Source organism: Nomascus leucogenys, chromosome 12 (assembly GCF_006542625.1).
Source record: "Nomascus leucogenys isolate Asia chromosome 12, Asia_NLE_v1, whole genome shotgun sequence".
Lineage (NCBI taxonomy): Eukaryota > Metazoa > Chordata > Mammalia > Primates > Hylobatidae > Nomascus > Nomascus leucogenys.
The window spans coordinates 89,015,368-89,025,939 of record NC_044392.1 but is presented as its reverse complement, the minus strand read 5'-3'; the positions used below and the strand labels follow the sequence as shown (position 1 = coordinate 89,025,939).

The 10,572-nt window shown below is 39.8% G+C and overlaps 1 protein-coding gene across 1 annotated transcript; it reads right to left on the bottom strand.

Annotated features, from left to right (window-relative positions):
- Window positions 1–221: 221 nt before the first annotated feature.
- C12H1orf52 (chromosome 12 C1orf52 homolog) lies at window positions 222–10,427 on the bottom strand. The gene is made up of 3 exons (XM_003260277.2): window positions 10,123–10,427; window positions 9,289–9,487; window positions 222–2,959 (listed from the first exon to the last, which is right to left on the bottom strand). The coding sequence occupies exons 1-3, from the start codon at window positions 10,396–10,398 to the stop codon at window positions 2,886–2,888; spliced, it is 549 nt and encodes a 182-aa protein (XP_003260325.1). The 5' UTR covers window positions 10,399–10,427; the 3' UTR covers window positions 222–2,885.
- Between the last annotated feature and the right edge of the window lie 145 nt (window positions 10,428–10,572).

Genomic DNA, 10,572 nt, shown 5'->3' with positions numbered 1-10,572 from the left:
CATTAAACAAGTCTCTAGGGAGCTCCAAACTTTCCCACATTTTCCTGTCTTCTTCTGAGCCCTCCAAACGTTCCAACCTCTGCCTTGTACTCAGTTCCAAAGTCACTTCCATGTTTTTGGGTATCTTTTCAGCAGTACCCCACTCTACTGGTACCAATTAACTGTATTAGTCCATTTTCATGCTGCTGATAAAGACATACCAGAGACTGGACAATTTGCAAAAGAAACAGGTTTAATTGGACTTACAGTTCCACATGGCTAGGGAAGCCTCACAATCATGGCAGAAGGCAAGGAGGAGCAAGACACATCTTATGTGGAGGGCAGCAGGCAAAGAGAGCTTGTGCAGGGCAACTCCCTGCACTGATGGTTTTTAAAACCATCAGATCTCATAAGACTCATTCACTATCATAAGAACAGCAAGGGAAAGATCCACCTCCATAATTCAGTCACCACCCATGACACATGGGAATTGTGGGAATTACAATTTAAGTGAGATTTGGTTGGGAACACAGCCAAACCAGATCAGGATCTCAACATATTGCCCAAGCTTAACTTCTTTAAAGTAGAGGAAACAATCAGAAGTATCAAGTGACTCAATTCTCTAAAATGAAAGATACTTGGTCAGATACTTGGAAAGATACTTCTTACACATATGGATTTTTAAGACTTTTCCCCACTAGATTTCCACTAGCTCAACCAAACTTCACCTCAGTACCCACATGGACACTTGTGCAAACACGTTCCCAGGACATATCTAAAGGGGAAAATAATCTATTCTCTAATGTGATGATGAATGTAGAGTGATATGACAGTCCATTTTCCAACCAGGAGATACAAATGGCTGAGTCAGACTTGCTCCAAAATATTTAGCCTCTTCCCTCCTAAGTCCTGTCTTCCTCCTCATAAAACATACTCTGCACATCTCCTAGGAAAGAGAGAAAAAAGTTTGCTTTCATGCTAACTTAAGAACCTTGCAATATTTCAGTAACTTCTGAGATATTTGCTCCACCAACACATGCATCCAAATTTTAGATTTCTCCAGAGCTTGGGAATCACTTCACAAATATAACTTGATTTGGTTGTGTTTGGTGTCATGTCATACTATGGTCTTGCTTTATCACTTGATGCCACTCCTTAGTATATGATACCACAGATTTCCAAATTCATTACAAAGACTACAATCTTAAAAAAAAATTCTTCCTTTAGCAATTACTTCAATTTTGGGATTCATATATTTGCAAACCTAGAGAATGGGCAGCTATAGAATTGTTTTTTCTAAACTTGAGATATACTGGAAGCCATCATGCTGTTAGGCACCTTCATTCCACAAAGCACCATGGCTGGTGCAATCACTCTTAATGACTTTTATAAATTTTAATCTACTTGATACACATGCCTAAGTAAACAAATCTCGCATAATTATTCAAATTTTATCTTCCACAATGGGGAAAAACAGATTAAAAAAAAAACTCAGATTATGTCTTTTTCTTTCTAAATTATTTTTTGTAGAGATGGGGTCTTGTCATGTTGTCTAGGCTGGTCTCCAACTCTTGACCTCAAGCTATCCTCCCACCTTAGCCTCCCAAAGTGCTGGGATTACAAGCATAAGCCACCATGCTTGGCTGTCTTGTTCTTATACACTGTGCACTGTTCTGTAATTCTTATCTCTTAAGGGCTTGAGATTCATGGAAAGATTGATGCAGAGTGTAACCTTTTTATGGTTCAAAATGCTACAAATAACTGCATTTTGTAACTCAAAGATCACATCTTCCCAACTACTTCTTGTTCATTTTATTATTACTATATGCAGAGCATTAAAATAGAAGCTGGGTAGAGAAAACACGTAGAAGTAGGGTTACCAGATAAAAGATGTTCAGTTAAATTTGAATTTCAGATAAATTTTTTGTATATGTCCTGAATATTAAATATACTAAAACATTATTTATCTGAAATTCAAATTTAACTGAATGTCCTGTAAACGTACAATTTAATAAACAAATTAATGAATAACCATAAAGCATAGATGATAAGTACAGTCATACAATCGGGAGAGGAAAAGATCTCCACTAACAGATCTCCAGGGACAACAGAAAAGTACCTGGAAGAGATGACAACTGATGTCATTCTTGAAAGATGACTAAATTTTGACTGGTGGACAGGTGGTTTAATGTGATGATTTTGAAGTTCAAGTGTCCCAAGTTAAATTCCAAATGAATCACTCACTAGCTGTGTAACATTAGACAAGCTACTCAAGCACTCTTTATTATAAAATGAGAATACTAATAATACCTTGCTAGGTTGTTTAAGGATCAGAGAAAATATATGCACAAAGCACCTGGAACACAGGAGGCACTCTTTAAATGGTAATACTTCTTATTACAACTTAAAATGTCACAAGACAAATAGGGTACCTGTCACAGACAAACATTCAAATGTTAATGTTATACAGTAATAGTAATATTGAATAAGTAATTTTATTTCCATGATCTATTTACACTGTACAAAGACTGTTGAAAAGCACCCTACAAGTTCACAGTACATTACAATATATTTACTTTAAAAATATATTCCTTTATAAAAGGTTTATAGAACATTGGCATGTCAACATGTGACAAAACTCTCAAAGCATGTCACCAATTCTGTGAGAGCAAGAATGCATCCAAGTGTTATCAATTTCACAATCACAAGTCACCAGTTGAGTTTTAAATACATACATGTTTTAAATAAAAAATTCTATAGTGGAAAGTTCTTGAGGCAATACTTATTAGTTCATTAACGTATGCACTTTCATAGATATGTGGCATAATAACCCACAATATCAACTTAATCTGTCCAAAGAAACATTTCAACAAGTTTAGCAGTATAGAAATTCTGGTCATTTGTTTCTACTTTTTCTTCTTTGCTGGTTCTCCTGGCTCTACTTTGCGCTTTTTAGAAGTATGCTCATCTTTTTCATCATCTTTAAATAGAAAAAAGAGTTTCAATCAGTAATTTTAAAAAACCCAACATGTTAAGCATTAAAATTTCACTGGCTTTATACCAAAATTGTTACCCTCATCAACTAATGTTTCTCTCAGTTTCCCAATAAAAAACAAGAATTAACTTTTAGAGCTCTGATTTTTAAATGCAAGTGAAAGTGAGCAATTTTTTTTTTCAATTGCAGCCATACAAAATTCACAAAGTGACTCTTCAGGTGTTTTATTAAGGTAGCTTAAAATAAGTGACTTTACTTCCCCCAAATCAGACTTTTGAAAAAGGCTCCCAAATACTCAGCAAGCTTGTCCAACCTGCCTTATTTGTTGTTGTTGTTCTGTTTTGTTTTAGGCTTTTAGCAGCCTGAAGCCATAGTTTTTAGTTTCTGTCGCTAGTGATAAGCAGAAAAGGATGACGAAGGGGCTTTATTGGCTCAACCAATAACAGAAACTAAGAACTCATGACTGTATTCTCTCCCTTGGACACCACGGCATGATAGTATTTACATTGTGCATATTCAAATACAATCAATGCTTTGTAAGAATGAAGCATATTGTTTTCTTTTTACAAAAAATAGGTATCAATCTAATGATGACATTATTTAAGTGGCTATCAGCTGTCCTTTTCCTTTCAATCTGCTTTCTCTCCTCCAAAAACAACTTCTTCTTCCCCATCACCTTCTCCACCCACCCCAAATCCTTATTTTGAGGTTAAAAAGCACTCACAAGTATGTTTCCCCAAACCTCTATTTGGAATTTTATTCTAGTAAGTTCTAATTCCCACCCCCACCCTCCCCGTCCCCATTCCTAGGATGGCCAGAACATTCTAATGGCAACAGAAAAATACATATCTTCCTACTTCACATTATGGAGAATTTGGAGAGGGGAGGGAGGTTAGAGAAGAGCCGTACATTAAAACAATGTTCTTTACACCTTTCCAAAATGTTAATAGTATCTGTAGCCACAGAAAATTTCCAATTCATAAAAATGTTGTCAAACCTGAAAAAGTGAACTCTTTTATTCTATTTTTAAAAATCCAACTACATGGTTAAAAAAAAAAAATACAGGGTAGCACAGACTAGTTGCTAATTCCATCTCCCTAAGCAAATGTGTGGTATTAAGAACTCCGTATAGACAGAGTAACATGGAAAAGATGTTACGATTTATAAAATACAAATTTATTTTGAGCACATTACTAATTAATTGTAGCTTTTGACTTTATTTTCTTGATCAACAGATACTCAAAAAGTTCAACAGGTTATCATGTGGAGATCTATAAAATATCTCGATATTGAAAGAAGCCTTCATATTAAAAAATGTGGGGAACCACTGACATCAGATCATAAATTCCTTGAAGGAAATATTAAAATCTTAAGCCTTCAATTCCCTTCTGCTAACTGTACCATAATCAGAATATCTCATTTATTGATGCAGATAACAATCAATACCATTCATCTTCACTCTCCTTCAAGCACAGCATGGTGATGTTATTCACATGCTTCACAGAGCACTATGGATTTATGTAGGCAGTGGAATAAAATACAATTCAGATCAACTCACCCCAGGAATTTACAAATCAAAGTTTTAATCAGTAGTTCATCATGTTCACACAAAAATACTGGCTCTACAAACCAAATAACATGGTATATCACCCAAACAAGCCAAACCTTTTGCTTTTTTTTTTTTTTTTTTTGAGATGGAGTCTTGCCCTGTTGCCCAGGCTGGAGGGCAGTGGTGCCATCTCCACTCACTGTAAGCTCCACCTCCCGGGTTCACGCCATTCTCCTGCCTCAGCCTCCCAAGCAGCTGGGACTATAGGCGCCTGCCATCACACCTAGCTAATTTTTTGTATTTTTAGTAGAGACAGGGTTTCACAATGTTAGCCAGGATGGTCTCGATTTCCTGACCTCGTGATCCACCCACCTCGGCCTCCCAAAGTGCTGGGATTACAGGCGTGAGCCACTGCACCCGGCACCTTTTGCTTTTTTTTTTTTAATTTAAAAAAATATCTTTAATTAAAGAAGACTTAAGGCGTCATACTGACATCTACTGGCTTGGTACTAAACTGTACATTTGACATACACTGCATTTTATTTTAAAACCCTCAAAATTAAAAGCAATATAGATGCTATTCTGGGAAAGTAGAAGAATTAATTGAAAGAAGTAACATTGACATCAGGACAACTAATATTATGTAAAGTCTAACGCATACAAGAACAATACTAGTTCTCTATTGCTTCTTTCTTTCTGATATACTGTCTTGGATAAACTGATTTTTTTTTTTTTTTTTTGAGACGGAGTTTCACTCTTGTCACCTAGGCTGGAGTGTAGTTGCATGATCTTGGGTGACTGCAACCTCCGCCTCCTGGGTTCAAGCAATTCTCCTGCCTCAGCCTCCCAAGTAGCTGGGATTACAGGCACCCACCACCATGCCCTGCTAATACCTTTTGCTTTTTAACTGGAGTTAATTATCACTAAGCTCCTCTTTTGAGATTTTCAGTAGTGATAATATAAAAATGGAAAGTACTAAGTTTACTATAATATTCACTATGCATTAACATACATTTAGAAGATGATACCGAGATATTTTTGATTTAATTTGCCACTTATTACAAGTAAATTAACTGAATAACAAAACCACAAACTACTGAAGTTAAAAAGTAACTGGCTATCAGTGATTTGAGCAGAAGTGCTATGCCATCTAGTGTCATGACAAGGCATTGCTTTATAAACTAGAGTAGGGGAAAAAATCTGAGCAATGTTCATTTATCAACTTTACTGAGCTTTTTTACTCGGTCTCATATAGTATAGATGTACTGGTAAGGAAACAATTTTTTTATTACGGAACTCAAATCACTCAAGTTAAGTAAGTTTAACTTATCAATATACAAACTTTCTAAATTCTAAAAAGTGTAAACTAAAAATCACTATATTAATTATGCTTTTACAATTATTATACATGTCAATAAAGCTACAACTAATAACTAAGCTTTGCTTACCAACATTTTACAACCACTAAAACCAGAAGTGGCAGGGTGCGGTGGCTCATGCCTGTAATCCCAGCACTTTGGGAGGCTGAAGCGGGCGGATCACGAGGTCAGGAGATAGAGACCACCCTGACCAACATAGTGAAACCCCGTCTCCACTAAAAATACAAAAATTAGCTGGGCGTGGTGGCGTGTGCCTGTAGTCCCAGCTACTTGGCAGGCTGAGGCAGGAGAATCGCTTGAACCTGGGAGGCGGAGGTTGCAGTGAGCTGAGATCGCACCATTGCACTCCAGCCTGGGCGACAGAGCGAGACTCCATCTCAAAAAAAAAAAAAAAAAAAAAAAAAAACCTGAAGCGCTGATAAGCAGCAAGACCCAATGATAAGTTCTGAACCTTTCCCAGCTCTTCCTCTAAAGTAACTGGAAGACGTTAACCGGCAATAAAAGGCCAAAGGGCAGAATGGGGAAGCAAAAAAAGTAACTTGCTAATCTAAAATTTGGATAAGAGTGTAGAGTTTCTGATACATGTTTTATGAATGAAAAAGAAAGGCTAAAAAATTATAACATAAATTGATTTTACAGTGGGTTTATGATATAGGAATCTGAAATGGCAAAAATCACTTCTAAAAAGTGGGTCTGTTATTTGATTTTGCCTGTATTTGTTTTCCAATAAAGGACCATCATGTGATCAAAAAGACAGAAATTATCTACGTGAATAGCAGTGTTATTTGCCACATATTTGGAACTCCTTCTAACTTAACTCAAAAGCTAAGCTAGAAAAAAGATAATTCTTTCTTGCTTGCCCTGGTGTATAATCCTGTTTTTTTCCATATAATGACAAAGATGTGAGAGCACCAGCCTATGGAAATCTCGTTTGAGTATCAACCCTAGTATCTTTACTGCCATTCTCCCTACAGAAGAATAGCTATATCTCACTGTTGAGAAACAGCTATTCATCAGGAGACCAAATCCCAGTTTAATAAGGCATAATTTCTATTTAAAGGTCTGGATTTGAATGCCTAGTACTCTGCCTCTTCTTTAGCTGCGTGAATGAATTTGGGTAAATTCCCTAATCTCAGATTGTTTTATCATCTGTAAAACAGGAATAATGAGTCATGTAGCACTTCTGTATCAGGTTGCTGGCAGTAATAAATTAGAAAACTGTGTGAAAGTGCCTATTTTAGAATTTGGCATTTTCTAGTTTGTGACCTCGGACAAGTTATGTAAGCTATCACTTCCACATTTCTCTATCTCATTTCACAAGGTGTTGTAATAATTAAAGATTATTTAAGCAAATATATTTTTACTAATTATGAAAAGGATTGGCCGGGCGCGGTGGCTCATGCCTGTAATCCCAGCACTCTGGGAGGCCAAGGCGGGCAGATCACGAGGTCAGGAGATCCAGACCATCCTGGCTAACACAGTGAAACCCCGTCTCTACTAAAAATACAAAAAAATTAGCCGGGAGTGGGACGCCTGCAGTCCCAGCTACTCGGGAGGCTGAGGCGGGAGAATGGCATGAACTCGGGAGGCGGAGCTTGCAGTGAGCCGAGATGGCGCCACTGCACTCCAGCCTGGGCGACCGACAGAGACGCCGTCTCAAAAAAAAAAAGAAAAGAAAACAAAAAGATTGTACAATATGAGGTACTATAAATGTTTACATCATTTAAGGTCTGCAAAAAGATGTTACTTCCTGAAGATGCTCCTTCATTAGTGACTTCTAATACATATTGGAAGTCAGCAGAAGTAATGGAAAAGCTAGGTAGATTCAAAATTAAAGAAAGAACTCCTGCCAGTCAGTTCTCCTTTCTCTTAAAACAAAACATCACTCCCTGCATGACTGTTAAAAATGGGCTAAGTAGCCCTTGTATTGTGGGAAGATCAGAAATCTGTTTAACAAAAATGGCATACTCTTTCTTAAAAATAATGGTCCAAAACATTAGTTCAACAATTACTGAATACTTACAATGTACTCGATACAAACATAAACATTTCAAATCCTTCTGTTTGAGGAACTCATCATAAAGCAGACAGACTTTTAAAAAAATCACATACAAGTGATGAGGGCAATCAACAGCATTAGCATAAACAAGGTACAGAGGAGCAAATAATTATTAGAGGTGATACCTGAGATTTCTTCTTTTGATTTGGATTTTGAAGGATGAATTAGTTTACTAGCCAGAGATAAGAAAGAACACTCCAGAATAAGGTGCAACGTATACTGAAAGGCAGGGAACCATACAATTCAGTTCTGGATTTCAAGATCTTCAAGTGCTAGAAAGGGGCCATTAAAAATGACTGTGGACAGGGAGAAAGGGCCTATCAATAGAAGGCCTTGACTCTATCCCGTTGAAGGGTTTTAAGCAGGCAAGTTACATAATCAGATATGACTTTTAGAAACTCAACATTAGCTGCAGTGAAGGATGGTACAGATTGGGTAAGAGTGTGTAGGCAAAGATTACTGTGATAGTCCAAGTAAGAGATGAAATTATGCTATTATGAACTAAAGTAAAACAACTCAGTCATCATCTTCCTATTACTAGGTAGTAATGCTCAGTTACATTCATTTTGTCATACTAATTTTAGCTCTGAAGCACAACTGCTTTAATAGAAAATGAAGCCTTCGGCCGGGCGCGGTGGCTCACGCCTGTAATCTCAACAATTTGGGAGGCCGAGGCAGGTGGATCACCTGAGGTCAGGAGTTCAAGATCAGCCTGACCAACATGGTGAAACCCCACCTCTACAAAAAAAAAAAAAAAAAAAAAAATTACCCCGGCATGGTGGCAGGCGCCTGTAATCCCAGCTACTTGGAGGCTGAGGCAGGATAATCGCTTGAACCTGGGAGGTGGAGGTTGCAGTGAGCCGAGATGGCGCCATTGCACTCCAGCCTGGGCAACAAGAGCGAAATGCTGTCTCAAAAAATAAAAAAAGAAAAAAGAAAAGAAAAAAAATTAAAAGAAGGAAAAAAAAAAGAAAATTAAGCCTTCAGTACTTTGTAGCTACGGTCACAAGAATCCAGGAATTGATTTGTGTTGTTCTAATAATAAGGCATCATAAATCAGACTACTGGATATCAGATATTTTAAAGCCTGAATAATTTATGATCTTTCACTAAAATGCCGCAACTACTACTAGCTGAGCTATCAGAGACTTCATGTTAAAGCCAAATGTATATGATCTTTCTCAAAAGCAGAGCAATAAGTATCCAAAGACCATCAAATTAGTTTGCCAATTCGCTAGATTTAATTTTCATTCATTAAATATCTCATTCTTTTTAAGCCCATCACGGGGATCAAAATAGATCACCACCGGATTCTGACTTTCCTTACCTGATTCCAACGTCTCCTCCCCTTCTGGTAGAAGCCTAGCTTTCTTAGCATTCTGTGGAGCATCATCACCATTGTCCTCATATATGTTAGACCATTTTATTGCCATGTCAAGCTCTGGAGGCGGAGGCTTCTTCTCAGTGGTGTAGGTCTCAGGAGGTGGTACATAATTTGACTTCCATATTTTGAATTCCTTTGGAGGCTGTTAAGCAAGCACATTAAGAAGCACTGTGACGAACCGAGGTTCCTACGATGGACGTGGGCACATGCAACTCCCTGCCGTTCGCTTATCGTTCAGGCTGACTTTTTTTTTCTTTAAGGTTGAAAGACACATTTTTCCATCAAAATCACAATACTGTTAAGTGAAAAGCCAAAGGGTTCCCTATATGAATAAAGCTAATAACATTTAGTTACCAAAGAAGAATCCAGTCTCAGAGATACTACGCCAAGGCTGACCCCTTCAGGAGACTGCAGCAGACACTGTCTTGGAGGCAACACCGCAGGCACTTCGGCGTCAAAGGGAAGGGGTCTCAGGGAGAAGCTGCAGCGGGGGGGGCGGGGGAGTCACCACTGTTAGTCCTCGCCGCGCGGGGTCGGGGCACCGAGCGCGGAGGTTTGGGTCTCCTCACAAGGGGCGGGGCTGCGGGTCCGGTCTGACACCCACCAGGCTGGGGGAGGGGACCAGGTTTCCCAGGGCTTGAGGTGGGTGGGGGTGGTGCGGCATCCCGCGGGGGTGACTGCGTGTGGGGGAACGGACAGCAGGTCCCCAGCAGGGGGCTCAGGAGGAAGGGGGCGCAGGCCGGGGCCGAGACCGGGAAACGGGGTCGGGGACCTCACCTCCTCAGGCGCCTTGACGACGTGCCTCTCCCAGTCTATCTGCTTGTTGAGCGGATTGTAGAGAAAAGCCGGGCGAGTCACGCTCCTAAACAGCTCGTCGGGTCCCGGGAGCCGCTTCTCCGCCTTGTTCCTACAGCCGCCCGCCGACTTCGCCGGATCCGGGGTTCTGCGACTCGTCTCCTCCGGCTCGATGTTATCCTCTTCGTCCGAGGAGCCTGAGCTGCTGCTCCCGTATGCCGCGAAATAGCTCAGAGGATCCTTCTCCTCCGCTGCCATGACGGCTGCGAGCGACTACCCAGCACTCCGCCGGAAGCCGGAAACCGGAAGCCTCCCCAGGGCCCGCCCCGCCCGTGGCCCCGCCCCAAGTCTTACAAATAAGCCCGCAGTCTGCGCCCCCTGGCGGTTGCGCCACGCTCCTGCTCCCCCGCGGAGGGGCTGAGGCTGGAGGCG